The sequence below is a fragment of the Papio anubis genome, chromosome 3, assembly GCF_008728515.1.
Source record: "Papio anubis isolate 15944 chromosome 3, Panubis1.0, whole genome shotgun sequence".
Lineage (NCBI taxonomy): Eukaryota > Metazoa > Chordata > Mammalia > Primates > Cercopithecidae > Papio > Papio anubis.
Genome location: NC_044978.1, coordinates 41,493,572 through 41,515,520, shown reverse-complemented (window position 1 = coordinate 41,515,520; position 21,949 = coordinate 41,493,572). Strand labels below are relative to the sequence as shown.

Sequence of the window (21,949 nt, the reverse complement as noted above, 5' to 3'; positions counted from 1 at the left end):
ACAGCAAGACCCTGTCTCTATAAAAAACAAAACACCATTCTTTATTTAATCACCTTTCTTCAAATAATCGACAGTCAAAATTTCTGCCCCTGACCTTTATCTGCAACCATTTGTAGAATTTGTGTAGTTAATCTGCTGTGTTCTGAAATAGCTAATGTGCATTTTTTTTTCTTGACCTTAAATTAGCTTCCTCTCTTGACTTCCCTTTTTCTTTTTAATGGTTCCACCAGTCTTTGTCATCCAGACAGGATAACTTAGTAATATTTGATTCATTATTTTCCTTCACTGCAATTCCAACATGTAAACTCCAATATTGATTGGTTCTAGGTTGTTGGTGAAGCAACTAAAACTCGGAAGCATTGTCACCTGCCCAGAGTCACACAACTGGTCACTGGTGACACGGGTTTGTGAGCCCCACTTTGACTTCAGACCCACATTCTCAATCACTGCACTATACTATATGCCAGCGGCCCCCAACCTTTTTGGCACCAGGGACTGGTTTCATGGAAGACAGTTTTTCCATGGATTGGGTTGGGGGATGGTTTTGGGATGACTCAAGTGCATAACATTTATCATTAGATTCTCATAAGGAGCATGCAACGTAGATCCCTCACGTGTGCATAGTTCACACTAGGGTCATGCTCCTCTGAGAATCTAATGCCCCTGCTGATCTGGGACCTGGGGGTTGGGGAACTCTGCTATAGGCCAAGGAGATTTAGGATAATGCTTTTCAAAAAGACACCTAACCTTACTTTGTTTTTAAAATATGCTAAATTTTAAGGCTGAGACTACTGCTATGAACGACTGTTATACTATCATTTAGTATATTCTCTGTAAGTATGTCACATATAGTATCTCTTTATAGAGATTTTCAGTTTCTTATGGCAGCTTATTTACATTCCTCCTTTTTGAGGGGAAAGAAGAAAGGAGTGATATTGAGTGGTGGGCACAAGATTCTCCCTTTTTTCTTCCCTACCGTTATAGGCCAGAGATCATTTACCCTTGCTCTTGCAAATACTGTTTCATTATTCGAAACATAGTTGGCCATCTGGTGAAAACTGTGATTTAAAACTTGCATTTCTTTTATTACTAATGAAGTTGGAAACATTTTTTAGTGTTTACTAGTGATTTCTATTTTGTGAATTGCATTCATTGTTCACAGTTACCGTTATCCCCATTATTATCATTGGCCCTTAGCTCTGAAACTTGGTAGAGATGAATTAAAAGGTGCAACCAGTCTTCTAACTTCTGCATCAGAAATGGGGTTGAAGATGTCTTACATGAATCTGTGGCTTCTGAGTATTTAACAAACTTTTATATTAACCATCTGAACGTTTACATCTCATCTTTACAAATTCTGGAAGTGATGGTGCAGAGTTGCCAGTTTGAGAGATTCAGGATCAGCTAGAGAATGTGTTGGGCCTGAAGTAATGCAACTGTAAATGTATTTGTGGAGAACCTAAATGCACATACAGTGCTTTGCCTTTTTTAGAACAGAGCCCAGAGGATTAGGTTCTTGCAAGTTCAATCTGGGGAGTCTTCCTAAAGCCATCATGACAGGGTCTATCACTTCATTAACTCAACAAATATTAATTGAGCATCTACTCTGTGCCTCATTTTGTTCTAGACCCTGTGGTTATGGCAGTGAACAAAATGAGTAGATCTATCCCTGACCTCAGAATTTCCCTTTGGAGACAAGTTGAGCTCCCCTGGAGGCTCTCCATTCTTGACTTTCTCAAGTCTAACTCCTTCTTTGCTTCCTAGCTCCTCGCCTTAATCCTCTTTCCTGTGGCCCTTAGATCAAGCCTGGCTTCCTCTTCATTTTCAGTGTTCTCTACTAAGTTCAACAGCTTCTGTTAATAAGGGACTTCTTTTATTCCTGGCTTCACCATGTCCTAGCTGCAACCCTCAGTCCCACCCAAGTCAGGCTGGTAAGTGCTGGCCCCAGGCCCCCAGTGTCCTCTTGTGAGAATTCTCTTTGTCTTGTAGTAGCTTCTTGTTGGAATACTGGCCATTCTTTTAACACATTGGCTTCTGAAACAAGTGTAGAACATGTGTGAACCCACTGTGTATACTGGGATTTACTACTCCCTAGGGAGTTTGGTGTACCTGAGGCATGTGACTTGTGCAGTTCCTCAAGTAACAGCCCAGGAACGATAATCTTGACTTGTAAGCATGGCCACATTATCCTGCAGCCCTGACTGTCCTGATGATTGGGTACCATCCATTCTTTGTTTTGTTTTGTTTTAACTTACTTAAAAGCAGTTTATGCTCAGTGAAGAATATTTGAAAAATACTGACAAATATGAAGTGGCTTTGTTTGTTTGTTTAAACACTGGTTAAGGTTTTCTTTTGGCAGGGGAGCTTACTTTCTAAACAACTGTTTTATGTGCAACTGCATACTTTTCTCCTGCTTTCATTGATGTTTTACAAGTTGGCATTTATGTCTTATCTGTAACCTGCTTGCAGATTGGTCGCTAGCCACTTGCAGAGTGCAGTTAACAAGAGTGAGCTCCAATATAAAGATGGTGATTCATTTCCAAAGCTAACCTAGAGGAAGAAGCACAGGTGTCCCACCTCCAGATGTACCCCTTAGCTTTTGGAGCAGAAAGTGGGCAGTTTTAAAAGTCAGGGGAGGGTGTGAGCAAGGTGGGGGATACCTGGGTTAGCTTGGTGTCTCATCAACGAGGCGGCTGAGCTGGTGACCGCTGGCGTCTTCATGGGCGTGACGAGGCCATAAGCCCCTCAGGTGGGAGAGAGCAGTGGGCATGTTTTTCAGCCGTTCTCTCAAGGCAGCCTCCTGATGGATGAGAGTTCCATAGCAGGCATGCTTTGGTCTGTAACTTGACTAACTCTCGAGGACTTGGATGAACTTAGTAGGGAATGGCGGGTGAAGGAGGGAGTAAAAAGCTATTTTTTAGCATTTCTAAAAGGCTGCGTAGGAAGTGGGGAATGAAAAAAAGAAAACATCTCTTTGAAAAATGGGGTACTTGGTTACATATTTATGTAACACCTTCTCCCGCTTTGAACACAGCTAGTTTTCAGGAGGTCCGGGCCTGTGTCAGTGCGCTCTAGGGTGCTGTGTGTTACGTTGATTCTGGGGTCTACCTTGACCTTAACTTGTGAGGAATACTGCAGAGACCTCACTACGCAGCCAGCACATTCGTTTTCTAACAGCCACGTTTCCAGATTTTCTTTCCTTCCTTCCTCTCCTCCAGTTGGCTTTGTGTTCCTCAGTGTGGCTCTCCGTTTCCTGCCAGTCTTCCTGGGGACTCTTCCTTCCCCAGGAGCTGCCCGTAAAACCTTTCCCCACCTCTGCTTCTTTCTTCTCTTCTAATATTTCAACATAATCAAGATATTTTGATTATTCACATACATTTTACAAGGACATTGTGAAGAAAGGGCCTTGTGGCCCAACCGTGGCCTGAGCAGTGTTTGTTCCCCGCACCGAGGCAGCATATTGCGATGGTTTAGACTGAGAACTGAACCCAGGGCCCAAGGCCTGGCTTTACCATTTAATGTGATCTGACCTCTCTGCACCTTCTTACGCTTGTCTATAAAATACAGTGTGAAAATGTCCATGTAATTTGGTATAGTGAGCATTAAATGCACTAATACATGCAGAGTACTCACTTGGAGCGGTGACTGACACATAGGGAGTGCTAAATAAATATTAGATGGTTATTGCACATACTTAAACTGCTTGGAAGCACTGGTGTGAAAGAATTTTCTAGCTAATAATGAGTGTTCAAATGTCTTTATGCTGAACACAGTTCCTTTTTTAAATGGCCCATCTCATGGATTCAGGTACTGCCTGTTGCAGTTTTTTACATGGATTGGTTTCTGCTTTTAGGAGCCTTTAAAATAAATAAATAAATAAATAAATAAATAAATAAAAGAATTGTATGTGTTAAGGTAGTAAAGTCTTCAAACATAATTTTGGCCTTTAAGGGATGTTTTTGTACTCACTGGCCTATACCGGAGTTGTCACTCACGGCCTCTGCTAGCTACTTCACAGCTCCTGTGAAGGACACCGCTCTGCCCGCAGCCCCTGCTGGGGAGAAAGCTCTCTGAGGACTGTGTCCTCCCACTTCTCCTTTTCCTGGGGTGGCTGCTTTGATTGGGATGGGACACCAGAGAGCTATCTCTGTCATGGCCTTCCATGGGAAAAACATGAGCCAAGCCAGTTTGATTCTCTTGAGAATTTTAGTTTGGGAAATCAGAAGGAAAAAGTCGTGGGAGCCGAAATTGAAAGAATGCCATGAGCTAATGGCATGAGGACAGTCCTGCCTGGCAGTGACAAGGCAGCAAACACAGAGTCTGACAGCAAGAATTAATACGAAGTAGAAGAGAAGATGTGACAATTGCATGCGACAGAGAAAACTAAACACAGAGAGAAGCCAAGTTAGGTTAATGGCAGAGGCCCAGGGAGAACATCCCAGACATAGCTGTACTGTGAGTTCTTTCTCACAGCAAGTTGCTCACATGTTTTCCTGGTCTCTTTGTAATTGTATTCTCATTATTTGAAGCTTTGCATTCAAAAGCTTCTAACTTTTTTTTTTTTTTGCATTTTTGATCAGTTACTTTATTAAACACACATTAAGGTTTTTATTGGTTTTCCTTTGTATAAATTTATTTTTATTTGCTAATTAAGATGTTTCTGTATCACATGAGATTATGCTAATTATTCAGGAGAAATTAAAGAATTTATCAATAACAAGAAATTCTATCTCAGTGAAGAACAATGAGAAGTTTATGTCACATTACCACCATTTCTCAACTTTTTGATAATAACAGGCAGTTATTTTTATGAGATGGTACTGGATAGGTAAATATCAGGGGGAACTGTCTTATAAACTAGAGGTGACTTGTTCTTAAGTCTCTTAGAAGTCAACCTATGTCTTTTTAGATTTTTCTGGGCGCAAACAATATATTCAGTAACAAAAAAATCACAATGTATAATCTGTACAATAAATATTTTGTTTCAAGAGATAAGCATAACAAAAAAACTTTTGCTGATAGATTTCTAACTTAACAGCAGCTGTATAGCATATGTAGTCCTTTTCCTTTCCCATCGAAAGGATTACTCTCATTTTGTTCTTATTGCCTTAATACCTATTCTGCAGTTTACAGTGACATAAATTGAACTCACTTTTTAGTACTATCTTCAAGTCTCCATATTCCATGCTGTATTTTCCTGATAGCACTAATTTATTTTCTTCTTTTTTTTGGAATATGTCTTCTATTGCACTCCTGTGGAATTTGCAAATCTGGACCCCTCAGTTCCTATGCAACACGGGGTTGTGATTTCTCTCAGATCTAGGGCGTGGACTCCTTAGGGCAGCAGCCTCAGCCTCTTTGTATTCATACAGTACTGTGGGCTGTGCTGAGCAGGTGATAGATGCCCAACAAGTCATTGGTCATTTCTCGTGGTTCTTTTAGTTGTTGTCATCCTGGCTTATCTTGGATCACAAAAGAGGATGTTTTAGCCCTTTGCTAGGATGTATCTTTTTTTTTTTTTTTTTTTTTAACAAGCTTTACATTTATTTGAAGGAGAATAAATATTAAAGAATTTGAGAGAAATGAGGGAGTTACACAGTAACTCTTGGCTTTGATTGGTAACTAAGTTTCTCATTTGTGCTGTGAAATGGTGATACTCCAATGGCGGAGGAGTGAATAAGCTCATATTAAGTGAGATGAACACCTGACATCTAAATCCCTACTAATATTTGCTTTGGGCCCTAAGTGTATACTGTGGTTAACAAAGTAACTTGTCTTGACATTACTGCCGCATGTGGGTTTGTTTTTCTTTTGGTATTCCCTTTTTTAGCATATTTGGGAAACCACTTTATTTGCCAAGTTACTGTATTTGCTACCATGTTTGAATAATGCTGTGTTTTGTCATTGAATGTAACTTCCATGATCTTTAAAAACAATGCTTTGAAATAGTGTTCTCATCTGTATATTGTATCTCTCATGTCCTAATTTCTTCTTAAAAGAACTCAAGTCATATTGGAGCAGGGCCCATTCTTAGTGACCTCATTTTAACTGATTACTTCTGTAAAGACCCTCGTTCCAAATAAGGACACATTCTCAGGTTCTGGAGACTTGGATTTCAGTATATAAATTTGGGGAAAACACAGTTTCCATAATACAGAGGAACCACCACCCTACTAATTACCACAGCACCCATAAACCAGGCTTCCTTGCTGTCAAAGCCAAGAAGCTTAAAAGATTTGTTTGCACCTAGAGCCCACAGTCATTAGGTTGAGACTTGTGAGTCTCACTAGATATTGGCACAGTTACCAGAAAATCCTTAAAGGACTCTCCTCATCTCTCACCTGGATGAGGACAGGAGCCACCTAACGTGTCACCTTCCTGCTGGCGACCTTGTCCACCTTCAGTCTGCTCTCAACGCACGCATCTCTGGGTTCCGCTACTTCCTAGTCATGTGACCTTGGGCAAGTTGGGTAACCTGTGTCTGTGTCCCTGTCTGTTGTAGTGATAGTTAACCGAATCTACAAATGTAAAGTGATTGGTAGAGTACCTGATGTTAAAAGGTGTGGTAGCCAGAATGGTGGCCCTCCAGTGATGGCCTGTCCTAATCATCCCTGGAACCTGTGAATATGTTATTTTACGTGGCAAAAGGGACTTTCAGATGTGATTAAAGACCCTGAGATTGGGCGGGGGCGGGGGGGAGCGGTTATCTTGGATTATCTTAGGGCCCATTGTAATCACAGTGGTCCTTAAAAGAGTCAGAAGAGATGTGATGACAGAAACAAAGGTCAGGCTGGGCGCTGTGCCTCACACCTGTAATCCCAGCACTTTGGAGGGCCAAGGCAGGAAGATCACTTGGCCCCAGGAGTTCAAGACCAGCCTGGGCAACGTAATGAGACCCCATCTCTAAAAAAAAAAAAAAAAAGGCTTGGTGGTGGTGTTTCATGCCTGTAGTCCCAGCTACTCAAGAGATTGAGGTGGGAGTTTCTCATGAGCCCAGGAGTTCAAGGCTGCAGAGAGCTATGATAGTGCCACTGCACGCTAGTCTAGATGACAGAGTGAGATAGACTTGCTGACACCTTGATTTTAGCCCCATGAGACTTCCCCCATTTTAGACTTCCGACCTCCAAAAACTGTTAGATAGTAAATTAGCGTTGTTGTAAGCCACTGCATTTGTGGTAATTTGTTACTACAGCAATAGGAAACGAATACATAAGTGTCAGCTGTTTTATCTGGTTTTCCTGTTCTTACTGTAAATAAGATTTTCTTTAAACAGAGGAGTCTGTGGCCAAAGACAGTTGGAAAATGAGTGGACTAGGTGGTCACCAGCATTCTTGTCCCATCTCCCATCCTGATGTGGCAGGTACTCTCTCTAAGACAGTGCCTAGTCCCAGTAGTTTCTCAGCATTTGTGGAATGTTTAGGGAGGGCTGGGTGGTGGTCTCCATTGTGGAGCCGCCTGTGGGATTCTCTCGAGTCCCCACATCACTCCTGGAGGATTCTTCATAATTATTTGGCTATTTTGGTATTTGGTTGTTCCTTCATGTGCCATATTGGCCTTGAGCTCTGTGTTCCAGGTTTATGGGTGTCTTTTGGGGCCTATGCACCTTTGTGGGCTCCACTGGTTTTCCTTTTACCCCATAAATTTGTCACTTCAGGTCATTCAAGTGACTTCAGATATTATATATTCTGTGATAAGAATTCATTACACAGACACCCCAGGCAAGCTGGACTCAGAGTTAGGGCCAGGAATGCTTTACCGGAATAGAGCCAGAGACAATGTTGGGCCATGAGCTGCTTCTAGAACAGCCTGTGATTTGGCCCTTAGGCCTAAACTAGCCCCGTGATGCATTCTGGGCCTATTGGTTGTTTGCAGCATTTTTTAAAACCTACAAAATGAGTTAGTTATTTGCTTTCTTTTTTAACCTGTACGGAGAAGCTTGTAATGCCATTTTTGTATATAGTACCACTGCTGCTTTTGTAAAACAGGAACCCATGAAAGTATGAAGCCAGTCTACAGTGCTAGAGGAATTTCATTTCACTTCAAGTTTCTTGGATTAATGTCAACATTATTTCCCTGGCATGAAAGATACTAAGTTTTTAGAGTCTGTACCCTTTAGATAAAACATGGAAGAATTTTGGTGCATGTTTTGATGTGCAGAGTCGGGGGCAGCTCCCTCAGCAGACCTTTGTGTAGTTGATAATCTAATTATTTGGCACTCTACATAAAGAATGTGAGCTTCCAGGTGCAATTTGTCTATTTTGAAAAGGGCTGTGGAATCTATTATGATTTATAAAAAATCCTGTATTCAGATTGAATGAGTGACTAGAGTATATTTATTGACCATATCCTTTTTCTTTTAAAGCCATTAGTAGAACATGCCAACATTTTTAAAAGCATCTCCATGAGTGCTTTCACTGGTGGGATGAGAAGTTGTAGGAGTTAGTAGTGACAACTTCATGACCAGGGCTCAGGCTTGTAACTTAAGGGATTATCGTGCACTGACAGTGCTGCCTAGATGGGCAGTCAAGGTAGGGTGACCCAAACAGAGATGCTCCCCACCTCCAGACAGCAGAGTGTCTGTCTGTCTAATATCTCATGGTCTTAACTAAAAATTGTTGATAAATAGGTGGCTCTGCTATAAGAAATAATTTTCTTATTTGTAGAATCAAGGACAAGCAGTGGCAGTTCAGGCCAGAATCTGGAGGCACTCCACACCTGAATTCAAACTGTGGTTGGATCTCTGCATGTGGTATCCTACCTCTCAAACTCAGCACATCTCAGATAGAACTCCTCATCTCTCAAACTGCTCCTAACCCTGGGAAGAATTAGATCACCTACACTGTCTCTCCTATTTGCCTGCAGATCAAGACACAAAAATTCAAGTCTGGAAGACTCTGAAGTGGCGAGTTCATTTGAAGGGTGCAGGTCACATTCATTCCTCTGTGTTAGCTGTGCTTTTTGTGCAGTCAGACTTGGCATTATCTACCAATATATAACAGCCTTGAGGGTATCTCAAGAACAGTATTAATTCACAATACTCAGGAATTAGGCAGAGGAGAATAGGGGGCATGGAGGTACAAATAAATGATTTTTCCATTTACTTACAATTCTGTCCTAGGGTCCTTTAGAGAGCCTGACGGTTTCACACCAGTTGAGATCTGGGCAGAGGACCTGAGAATAATGTGAAATCTCTTGAAAGATTGAATGGTGTAATGGAAAGGACATTGGTGGGGGTCTGAGAAACCAGGGAGTTGATCCTTTGCCTCCAGGACTTATTACTAGCAGTGTAAAGAGGTCTGTGACTTGATCGAGTCACTAAACTATCTCTGAACCTATTTTTTTTAAAAGATAACACCAACCCCTACCCTCCTGGTGTATTAAGAGTAATTGAAATAATATTTGTAAGTCAATTAGCGTAGAGCAGGCACTCAGTAAGGGTTAGTTGGTTAGGCCAGGCGTGGTGGCTCACGCTTGTAGTCCCAGTACTTTGGGAGGCCGAGGTGGTAGGATCAGCTGAGGTCGGGAGTTCGAGACCAGCCTGACCAACATGGAGAAACCCTATCTCTACTAAAAAATAAAAGAATTAGCCGGGCGTGGTGGCATATACCTGTAATCCTAGCTACTTGGGAGGCTGAGGCAGGAGAATCACCTGAACCCGGGAGGCGGAGTTTGCGGTGAGCTGAGATCACACCCATTGCATTCCAGCCTGGGTGACAAGAGTAAAACTCCATCTTTAAAAAAAAAAAAAAAAAAAGTTGGTTAGTTTTCTCTATTCTCCCCACCCTGCGTCTAACTCAGGCAGAGATGTTACTGGTCTTTATAACTACATTAATCAGTGAGAAACTGCTTGGGTTTCATGTGCAATGATATTGGAAAGAAAATACATTTAATGAAGTGCATTAAGTTTAGCAAACTGCCTTATGCTTTTGTTTTGAAAGGAAGAAGACATCTGTAAAATATGAACTGCATGGGAAAATAAATTTAAAATGCATAAAGTAATGGAAAGGCAATTACATTTATAATTATTCAAAGAAATAGAATATGGTGTGGTCAGATTTTTAACAGTGGAAATTTTGCATAATAAACTCTGGTAACCCTAGGAGGAGATCACCAGGAAGGGGAAAATGAGTAACAGAAATGCTTATGTTTTAAAATGCAGAAGTGATATAACTATAATTCTTAGCACAGGTGTAAAGCATGCTATTGGAAATACATCAGATTGGTTATGCAAATAAGCCCCAATTTAATCTGTTACAAACATTTTCAACTAATGAAATTGGGCATGAAATGTTGGAAAAATCGGTGCATTTAAGTTTTAACTTTCCAGAGAGCCTACTATTCTGACCATAAGAAACATCATCTTTAAAATAACCTGTAGCCGTTGATCTAGTAATTTTGGATAAAATAATGGAACAGCTCTAATGGAAGAATATATAGTTTATGCCAGTCTATTCATAGCAATATATAAAAAATACATAGGCAAGTAAATGTAAATATGTTCGTATATATTCTGTGAAAAATGTACACATATAAACAAGATCCTATTGCGATCTGGCAAAGCAAAAAGCAAAATAGAATAATATGTACTACTAAAAATCATAAGTCCACAAACTATCAATATTCAGAAATAGGTAAATGAAATAAATTTAAAAAGAAAGTCATCCTATTATATCTTTTTATTTTGTATTCTTTTGAGATGGACTTTCACTCTTGTAGCCAAGGTTGGAGTGCAGTGGCGTGATCTCGGCTCACTACAACTTCCGCCTCCTGAGTTCAAGCGAGTCTTGTGCCTTAGCACAAGTAGTAGCTGGGATTACGTGCCCACCACCACGCCTGGCTACTTTTTGTATTTCTAGTAGAGATGGAGTTTCACCATATTGGCCAGGTTAGTCTTGAACTCCTGACCTCAGATGAACTCCTGACCTCAGGTGATATGCCTTTCATGGCCTCCCAGAGTGCTGGGATTATAGGCGTGAGCCACCTTGCCCAGCCTATTACATCTTATTTCCAGTTTTGGCTGCTGTTTCAGGGATGTAGAGAAGCACAAGACTGATAGCTTCAGGGAAATGAAGTTCCAGCGTGGGAAGATAGGTAACAATGTGCAAATATTGACTAAATAAATTTGGATGAATAAGTGCTGTGAAGGAAGTAAGACGGCAGTAGAATGGAGAGGATCACGGTGCCTAGGACTGGCCCTATTCTAGGAAGGCTGAGGCGGGGAGGATTCCTGAGCTGAGCTATGTTGTTGGAGGAGTGGGCCAGTAACGATGTGGGCTCAGGGAACAGAAAGTTAAGGGTTTTCAGACTGGAGTGAGTTTGGTATGTGTGAACCAAGAGCAGCCAGTGTGTCTAGATCTTAGAGAACAATTGTATGTTGACCTGGTTTATATTAAGAACTAAGTTATTTTATTTACTTACTTTTATTATTTTGAGACAGTCTCACTCTGTCATCCAGGCTGGAGTGCAGCGGTATGATCTTGGCTCACTGCAACCTCCGCCTCCTGGGTTCACACCATTCTCCTGCCTCAGCCTCCTGAGTAGCTGGGACTACAGGCGCCCGCACCACGCCTGGCTAAGTTTTGTATTTGTAGTAGAGACGGGGTTTCACCATGTTGGCCAGGCTGGTCTCCACCTCCTAACCCCAGGTGATCTGCCTGCCTCAGCCTCCCAAAGTGCTGGGTTACAGGCGTGGGCTACCTTGGCCAGTTGTTTTTTTCTTTTTTTGGAGACAGGGTCTCCTCTGTTGCCTAGGCTGGAGTGCAGTGGCACCATCTTGGCTCACTGCAATCTTCTCCTCCTGGGTTCAAGTGATTCTCATGCCTCAGCCTCCCAAGTAGCTGGTATTAAAGGCGTGCACGACCATGCCCAGCTAATTTTTGTAATTTTAGTAGAGATAGGGTTTCAGTTTCACCATGTTGGCCTGGCTAGTCTCAAACTCCTGGCCTCAAGTGATCTGCCCACCTTGGCCTTCCAAAGTGCTTGGATTACAGGTGTGAACTACCACACTGGCCATATTTTACATTTTAACACAACCACATTTTATTTTTCTTTATCAGTTATCTTTTCAATCACCCCCAAACCTAATGACTAAAAGAGCAGCCATTTATTTCAGTGTGTGCTTTACTCACCGGACAGTTACCTGTCCCTCTGAACGGCCTCATGCATGTATAGGGAAGCTCTGCCTCTGCAGGCTGGCTGGCTGCTGCAGCAACTAGGGGGCCACTGAGCCAGGAGTCATTCATCAGTGAGCCGGCGAGCCTGGGCTTGTTCTCATGGAGGACTTAGGGTTCTGGGAGAGTGGAGCAGAGGTGTGTAACATTCCTTGAGGTGGAGGCTCTGAATTGGCGCAGTGTCACTTTCTCTGTATTCTATTGGCTACAAGACTAGCCCAGGTTCAAGGGGTGGGAAATAGATGAGTTTCCATGGGAGGAACTGCAATGTCAGTGCACTGAGATGTGCCTACAAGGAGGGCTGGAGGATTGGTCAATGCTTGCAATCCATCCCATTTCGCCTTATACTTGGTGCTTTTCTTCTATACTTTAGGTGTAAGAAATTACAATCCTGTATGATCCAACATTTTACAGTTTTGCCTTTTCATATGTAGGTCTTTCAGTGTTTACATATTATTTTAAAAAATTGAGAACAGCACGATAAACATGAGGAAAAATGAAGTTTCAACAACTGACAGTGGGGGATGTTAAAAGGGTTAGAGGCTGTGCATGTGGCAGAGCAGGGGCTATTTGGGGAATCTTTGTATCTTCAGCTCAGTTTTACTGTGAGCCTAAAACTGCTCTAAAAATAGTCTGTTAAACAATTGTATTACCATAATATGACTCATCTTCATTATGACAGTAATGTGTGAAGGAGACATACAGGAAGACAGGAGCTGTGTGAAGTGCAGAAATCAGTGAACACCTTCTTAGAAAGTGCTTCAAACCAGAGGCAGGATTGTATACTTGTCAGGCTGTGGCCTTTGGACCAGTGGTTCTGAAGAATAGTTAAGCCTTTGCTGCTATTGTTTGTAGCTGTGCCAACCTTACGCAGATTACTCAACATCTTTGAGGTTTGGCCTCTTTGTAAAATGGTATAATAATCTTTATATATCTCTTGAGAATTTTTGAATGAAATGAAATATGCATATCACCTAGCATGGTGCAAGGCCTGTAAAATAAATGTTAGCCTATTTTAGAAGTAGTTTTCCACTCTTCTGTTAATCTCCAATTAAGATGAGGACCTCTGTAGGTCTTTTGCAGAATTAATTGTTCCTACCATTTCTTCTTGGCCTTCAGTTACCTCCCTGATGCTGTTTTCTATGAACATTCTTTTTGAATCTTCTGGGTTTATCTGACTGGATTGGTTATTTGGCAATCGGTTAAGAGCAGCTGGTTGGCTGACCTTGGGCTTTTGAGATCCTTATGTTTGAAACCATGGCAGGCATCCAGAGCGCATCAAGCCACTCTCAGGTGTGTGTGTTCCTAATCACAGCCTGAACTTTAGAATTGGGCACGTCCTGACTGGAGTGAGCAGAGAAAGGGAGAATACTTTAGGGAACAATGTGAAAGAATCAGATCTGAGGAATAAGAAGGTGGGGGAGGGAATAAACATTTCTCCAGCGTCTGTTCTGTGGCAGGGTATAGACTAGAAGGCAAAGGCTACCCGGAGCGTGCCAGGTTGAAGATGGTGGGCCATTTGGCAAGGGAGTTGGGTCATGCCTTCTCATAGATCGAGTGGAGGACAGCTCTACAGCTTTACCAACTTTAGGAGGAATAAATGTCTTTTATGGCTTGACTTAAAACAATAACCCAAGTCATCGTTATACTTTTCTTCCTAGGTTTGTCAGTGGCCCAGCGGAAATTTGCTCATTCACTCAGAGACTTTAAGTTTGAGTTTATCGGTGATGCTGTGACAGATGATGAACGATGCATAGGTAAATAAACATGAGATTTTGGTTTGTTTTCCTTTGCCATGGCCACCAGATAATCATTCCTTTCTTGTTACAGATGCTTCCTTACGTGAATTTTCAAATTTTTTGAAGAATCTGGAGGAACAGAGAGAAATTATGGTGAGTTGAGAGGGGTGTAAATTAATAAGTCAGATTTCAAGGGGGAAAAATCTGGTTTTGGAAGCTGGTTCTGGTAGAAGTTGTGATGCATTTATCTCTGAGTACAGTAGTGCATTGTAATGGAAAGATGAGGTTTCAGGAGCCCTGATTTCTAGTTCCATGAGGGGACTGACCACGGTCAGAACTTGGAGAAGCTGCAGGACCTCCACCAAGGCCTTGCTTTTGCATCTATAAAGTGGACAGTGGGACTACATCACTGCTTTCTAGCTTTTTGTTGCAGCAGAGCACTTTCATTTATGTAGACTCTCATGCAGAAGCTTAATATATTAGGGGAATAAAAGCAGAAAAGCTTACATAGAAGCAGAGGACAGCTGGGCGATGTTAGCTCCTGACTCATACCCCTGTAGATTTCTAGGCTGCGTGGAAAGGGAGAGAACCTGGGCCTTAGAGGTCTTTGAGATCCCACTTTGCATCAAGATTCATGATCATAACAAGAATAAGAAGAACTACCCTTGGCCAGGCGTGGTGGGTCATGCCTGTAATTCCAGCCCTTTGAGAGACTGGGTGGGTGGATTGCACAAGCTCAGGAGTTTGACACCAGCCTGGCCAACATGGTAAAACCCCATCTCTACAAAAATACAAAAACTAGGCTGGGTGCAGTGACTCATGCCTGCAATCCCAGCACTTTGGGAGGCTGCTGTGGGCAGATCACCTGAGGTCGGGAGTTTGAGACCAGCCTGACCAACATAGAGAAACCCCGTATCTACTAAAAAAATACAAAATTAGCTGGGCGTTGTGGCACATGCCTGTAATCCCAGCTACTCGGGAGGCTGATGCAGGAGAACCTTGAACCCAGTAGGTAGATGTTGTGGTGAGCCAAGATCGCACCATTGCACTCTAGCCTGGGCAACAAGAATGAAACCCCGTCTCAAAAAAACAAAAAAAACAAAAAAAACAAAAAAACCTAGCCAGATGTGGTGGCATATGCCTGTGGTCCCAGCTACTCAGGAGGCTGAGGTGGAAGGATCACTTGAGCCCAGGAGGCTGAGGTTGCAGTGAGCTGAGATTGTGCCACTGCCTTCCAGCCTGGGTGACAGAACAAGACCCTGTCTCAAAACAAAACAAAACAAAAACTGTCCCCCATGGAGTGCTCTTCATATGCAGTGCTGTGCTGAGTGCCTTAAGTGTATGATCTCAATTAACACGCACTCAGCTGTAAATTTGGGAGTTACTGAATAATTGCCTGCTTTTCTGAAAAGCTTACATTACCTTCCTAATGATATTCTTTAATTAAACCAGATTTACAGCAGAATTGCTACTAGGTTATGACACACTATCTATTCTCACCATTTATTTCAGGCTTAAAAAAAATACAGATTCAGGCTGGGCGAGGTGGCCCATGCCTGTAATCCCAGCAGGCCAAGGTGGGCGGATCACCTGAGGTTAGGAGTTTGAGACCAGTCTGGCCAACTTGGTGAGACCCCGTCTCTACTAAAAATACAAAAAATTAGCTGGGTGTGGTGGCATGCACCTGTAATCCCAGCTACTTGGGAGGCTGAGGCAGGAGAATCACTTGAACCTGGGAGGTGGAGGTTGCAGTGAGCCAAGAGTACACCACTGCACTCCAACCTTAGCAACAGAGTGGGACTCTGTCTCAAAAAAAAAAAAAAAAAAAAAAAAACCAGATTCTTTTTTCTATATTCTTGAAAATAAGTACTGTCTAGAATTATGTTACAGTGTGTGTGAGTGAGTGGGTTTAGATGTGGTAGAAATAATACTGGACATACTAGCTAAGTTGGTTTACCTTGACTGTGTGCCAGTGTATTAGTCTGTTCTTCCACTGCTATGAAGAAATACCTGAGACTGGGTAATTTATAAAGGAAAGAGTTTTAATTGACTCACAGTGCTGCATTGCTGGGGAGGCCTCGGGAAACTTAGAATCATGGCGGACGGCAAAGGAGAAGCAGGCACCTTCTTCACAAGGCGGCAGGATGGGCTGAGTGCAGGCGCGGGAAATGCCAGATGCTTATAGAACCATCAGATCTCACAGGAACTCACTATCATGAGAACAGCATGGGGGAAACCACAAGTTACCTCTACCTGGTCCTGCCTTTGACATATGGGGATTATGGAGTTTACACTTTCAGGTAAGATTTGGGTGAGGGGACAGAGCCAAACCATATCAGCCAGGAGCTGTTCTAAGCTATTTACCTAATACAAAGTCACTGAATTCTCACATCAACCCTATGAGATAGATTCTGCTATTGTTCCCCATTTAACGGATGAGGAAACTGAGGCACTTTACCTTGCCCTAGATCACATGGCATCTAGGAGGTAGAGCTGGTTTGTGTTAAGAAGCTGGCACTCTGAACTACCCTCCCTGTCACTGCAACTGGCTTCATAGGTGTCTCTCTAATTTCCTGGGTGGTGGCTGGTGGGTGTTTATGTTGGGTAAGGCTGCAGGAGGACACTGATTTGGATTTAAAAAGTGACAGAGGGCCAGGCATGGTGGCTGATGCCTGTAATCCCAGCACTTTGGGAGGCTGGGGTGGGTGGATCACCTGAGGTCAGAAGTTTGAGACCAGCCTGGCCAACCTGGTGAAACCCTGTCTCTACTAAAATTACAAAAATTAGCTGGGCATGGTGGTGGGCACCTGTAATCCCAGCTACTCGGGAGACTGAGGCAGGAGAATCACTTGAACCCGGGAGGCGGAGGTTGCAGTGAGCTGAGATTGCGCCACTGCACTCCATCCTGGGCAACAGAGCAAGACTCCATCTCAAGAAAAAAAAAAAAGTGACAAAGGCATATGTCCTCAAAAGCCGTAATGTAATTTGCACTCATTCCTAAATTTTGAGGTAATTTGTGTGTATATAATGTAGATACTGTAGAGGGTATGTGAAGACCCGTGGTCCCATGAGGTTTTTCTGGCACACACTGACAGATTCAATCATTATTCATGTGATCCTGTAGTCATCAATTTTTCAGCTATTTAGGAAAGACTAAATAAAATGGTGAATAAAAATAGCGTCGTGATGTCACCTTTCTAGTACATGGAGTAGATGTGTGGGCTGGTGAGGTACGTGTTTTTAGTTTACGTTAAGAGTGTCAATTTTTCGTTCTTAACCCTCTTTGACAGTTGTACTTTCCTGGCATCCTGAACATTTAGCACATACCTATTGATCTCTTTTTATGTTCCAGTTGCTGTTGAGAAACTCAGGACATAGGTAAGGGCAAAGAAAGCAAAAGTCCCTGTCTTCATGGAGGTTTGATTCTAGGCAGGGGTAGTGAAGTAGAAATAAACCTGTAATCCATTGGCAGGCAGTGAAAAATGCTACAAAACAGTACAGGGCAAGGAGCCAGGTGGGGCGGGGCCACAGCATATCTGGAGTGGTGAGGTGCTGACTGCCTTTTCAGTAGGGTACTGCACAAAGGGCATCATCCTGGTGTCTGGAGGAAGAGTTCCGAGCAGAGTGGTGCTGGATTTTAGCTCTGCAGAAATAGTGTGTGACCATTGTCAGGCTCAGTATTCTGTTTCTGTTTTAGGTTCCTTGAAACGGAGTGATGAGGTCCAAAAACGGGAACATGGTATTGGCTCCAGGCTGTGTGGAGTAGACAGCATGGTTTGCAGAGCTGTTGTTAGCCAACTGACTGGTTTAATCTCCAGCTGTGATGGAGGTTGATAGGGTCTCTGTGTTAGACGAGGTTGGGTTCCCGTGCAGGGTAGGAATGAGAATAGGGTGGTGTCTGTATAAGGCCATGAACCTTAGAGAGGAGTGCTGTGGTGTGTCACACAACCCATTGTGGGAACAGAAACACCTGCTGGAAAGCAGGACGCTGTCCAAAGCTGGGATGGGTGGTAGCCACGGCCAACCACGGAATTAACAGGACACCTCCTAATGCTTTCTTCCTTTTTAGCTTGGAAAATTTCAAACATGTACCAAAGTTGAGAGAAATATACAATGAAACTACATGGACTCAACACCCAGCCTCAGACCAGTCTCATTTCTCCTGTGATCCTTACTCCCCCTGGCCCCCTGCTATCCTCATTATTTTGACAGAAAGCCCAGTTTCATTCACAAATACTTCAGTATATATCTCAAAAAGCGGACACTTAAAAAAACACAGTGTCTTTATCACAATCAGCAATTTCTTAATTTTATGAAAAATTAGGTCATATTCAAGTTTTCCTGATACTCATTCAAATTCTGTCTTTCCCTTCCCCACCGCCACCCCCAATAACAGTTGGTCTGTTTGAATCTGAATCCGAACGTATTACATTTAATTGATACATTTCCAAGTCACTTTATAGGCCCTTCTCCCCATCTGCTTTTTTTCCCCTTTACAAGAATTCCTGATCCTTTTATATTTGCCTCAGAAACCTTTAAAATAGTACTTTCCTAAGTTATCAGTGAGTTGGAATAATGAAATTAGTAAAAGTTGAAAAGTTGGACACTTAACCCATATTGACATTATTTAGGTACTTCTCATCTTGATAGTCACTGATCACTTTTTTTTAAGTGGAATCACTGTGGCTACCTTTGTTTATTTAAATACCTTTGAATACGTCCTAAAACATAACTGATGCATTACTAAACATTTACCTGAAACTTTTGGGTCAGAGTAGATACTTGCCTTCAGAAATTTCCAGTGTGATACTGGAGAATAAGTGGGAAAGAGCTAATTAAAATAGCCTACACTAAGTGCTTCCCAAGACAAGGAATGGGAAAAGAAAACAATATACAAAGTACGCCAGCAAAGATAATGTGACTCACATGGAGTGGGCAGCTCCTAAGCTTGTGGTTGTTAGGAAAGGGTTCATGGGGTGGAGACACAGCAGAGGGCCTTTGTATAGTTTAGCAAGCCCATACCTCCGACACTGGTACAAGGAGAAAAGGAATGTCTTTAAGCAGCTAAAATGGTTGCCAGTACATTCTGAGAACTTTGAAAGACTCTTGTTTTACTTGAAAAATTGTTTTAACTTAAAAGTTTTACAAACCATCAGCATGTTAAAAGCCACAGATGAAGAAAGGAATGCAAAATGACTGTAAAATGGAGGTAGAAATAGTCTGAAAGTGGTTCCCAGGATTTAATAGTGGTCACTTAATTTTTTTTTTTTTCTTGAGACGAGTCTTGCTGTGTCACCAGGCCTGAGTGCAGTGGTGCGATCTCGGCTCACTGCAACCTCCGCCTCCCCGGTTCAAGTGATTTTCCTGCCTCAGCCTCCCGAGTAGCTGGGACTACAGGTGTGCACCACCAAGCCCAGCTCATTTTTGTATTTTCAGTAGAGATGGGGTTTTACCATGTTGGCCAGGATGGTCTCGATTTCTTCACCTTGTGATCTGCCTGCCTCAGCCTCCCAAAGTGCTGGGATTATAGGCGTGAGCCACCGCACCCAGTCCCCTTAATCTTTAAAAGCAATTAGTTTAGTATTTTCTGAAATCCTAAATTGAATAATGGTGCAGCATAATATTAATAATTGGAGATTCATAATTAAGACTGAGTCATTAAAATGTTAAAACTATATCTGTATTTTAGAAGGCAAACAGTAATGCCAAATATTTTTAAAAACTTTCTGAATCTTAAGGGTAAGATGGGACTTCAGGTTTAAGGGATAAAGTCATCTATGTGGATGCTCAGCAATCCCTGTTGGTTTTGAGCCACTAGTTCATACATATGTTCATACGCCTCATCTCTATAGCTAAATAGGCTGTATTAGGTATACGGTTCAACAAACAGTGTGTGCCTGCCACATGCCAAGCACTGTGCCACATGCTATAAAGATAAAGACATAAGGCCTGCCCTTCAGTAGTGAGTCATCCATTAGAGGAGATGGCTGAAAGAAGGCATGTAATTTCCAACATGCTTCGTGGTAATCAAGTGATTGAGGAATTCAGGGAAGGCATCTTGGAGAGGTGATATCTGGGCTGAGTTGAAGGATGACTCTTAGCTATGTCTAGTTTCCTCCTTGAGGGGAAACTGTTGAAATTTCAAAAACAGGGAAGGCTATGTTTGCATAGCCCCTTCCTTCTCCCCCGACAATGTCCAGCTTTGTTCCTACTAAAATGAATTGTTGGAGAGAGAAGTAGAGCAATTGCCAGTCTAAGAAAAAAAAGTCAGTGTTTCCCTCCACCCTCAAAGAAGTCTAATTTCTATGAATATACACGCCTCACCCTTTAAAAAGTCAGATTGGCTTTTTCAGGACAGTGTTTTTTTTTTTTGGAGATGGAGTTTCGTTCTTATTGCCGAGGCTGGAGTACAGTGGCGTGATCTCGGCTCACTGCAACCTCTGGCTCCTAGGTTCAAGTGATTCTCCTGCCTCAGCCTCCCGAGTAGCTGGGATTACAGGCGCCTGCCACCATGCCTAGCTAATTTTTTGTATTTTGTATTTTTATTTTTTTTTGAGATAGAGTCTTGCTCTGTCACCCAGGCTGGATCTCAGCTCACTGCACCCTCCCCCTCCCAGGTTCAAGCGATTCCTCCTCAGCCTCCTGAGTAGCTGGGATTACATGCACGTGCCACTACGTCCGGCCAATTTTTTGTATTTTTAGTAGAGACAGGGTTTCACCATGTTAGCCAGGTTGGTCTCGATCTCCTGACCTTGTGATCTTTCTGCCTTGGCCCCCCCATAGTGCTGGGATTACAGGCGTGAGCCACCGCGCCCAGCCAATTTGTTGTATTTTTAGTAGACATGAGGTTTCGCCATGTTGGGAAGGCTGGTCTTAAACTCCTGACCTCAGGTGATCCACCGGCCTCTATTTCCGAAAGTGCTGGGATTACAGATGTGAGCCACCGCACCCGGCCAGGACAGTGTTTTTGAGTGGGTAGTTTTTGCTGATAATGTTGCCACCCTTGACTGTGGAGGTGAAGAACTCAACCTGGGGAGCCGGATCTGATACAGTGAGTGGCTGCAACTGCTATACTCACTTCTGTGCGTGTTCTCAGAGGAAAGGGCTGTTGTGGTGTGTTGCTGCCAGAATTCCAGAGATGTTCTCTCTGGCATGGCAGGACATGTTGTACTTATCTGAGGTGGGCAGCTGTCCAGGAATCTAAGGACTTTTAAAATAGTGCTGTAGTTTATGTTGTTCTTTTAAAAACCCTTCATATTGCGTTTACTTCTTTACATGTATTCTTTTATCAGATCATTGAGTTTCATCCCTTGCCTAAAATGGTTGCTCAGTTTCTCAGGATTCTGGCAAATAAGGGCAATTGGTCGAGGCCCAGAGGTTCACGAAAGCTTGCGGGGAAGCAGGAGTGCCAGGAGAGAGAAGGCGGAGCTTGCCCGATGATGCACAAAAGGTGCCTGAGATGGAGCTGTTCCGCCTCTCTCTCATCCAGGGGGTGCTGGGGGCAGACTGGGCTGCTAAGCAGATGTGCGGAAGTGTCTTGTCCACCGCCGCACCCCTTTCCCCATTTGGGCAGGAAGGCCCTTTGCCTATGCAGACTCTTCAGGCTTTGGAGACCCTTTTCTCTGTTGCTTTCCTCTACCACACACTTGACCCTTGTGAAAATACCAGGCCAGGGAACACTTCCTGGGTGACCTGCCCTAAACTTTTGCCCCCATAGGGAAGGTACTAAGCTGCTGCCTACCAAAGACTTTTGTTAGTAGTTCAGATGGTTGGTCACAGGCAAGACGTGATGCCTGCTCTGTCAGCCCTGGCCTCTGCTTCAGTAGACCCGCTTCTCGTCATCCTTTCATGCTCTCAAATCTCTTCCATAACTTCTTGGACTTCTGACATGGATTTCTGTTCCGAACTATTAATTGGGTTGGTACAAAAGTAATTGCGGTTTTTGCCATTTTATTTAAAATGGTCAAAACCACAATTCCTTTTTTTTTTTTTTGGGAGCCTCGCTCTGTCTCCCAGGCTGAAGTGCAGTGATGGGATCTT

General features: G+C 42.8%; 1 protein-coding gene across 4 annotated transcripts in view; it reads left to right on the top strand.

Annotated features, from left to right (window-relative positions):
* ARHGAP10 (Rho GTPase activating protein 10) overlaps positions 1-21,949 on the top strand; it is a 332,652-nt gene that overhangs the window by 75,446 nt on the left and 235,257 nt on the right. For all 4 annotated transcript variants that reach the window (XM_021938123.2, XM_009207677.4, XM_003899252.5 and 1 more), the window contains exons 2-3: positions 13,832-13,927; positions 14,001-14,062. In XM_021938123.2, the coding sequence (XP_021793815.1) occupies positions 13,832-13,927; positions 14,001-14,062 (158 nt within the window). The remainder of the gene's footprint in view (positions 1-13,831; positions 13,928-14,000; positions 14,063-21,949) is intronic.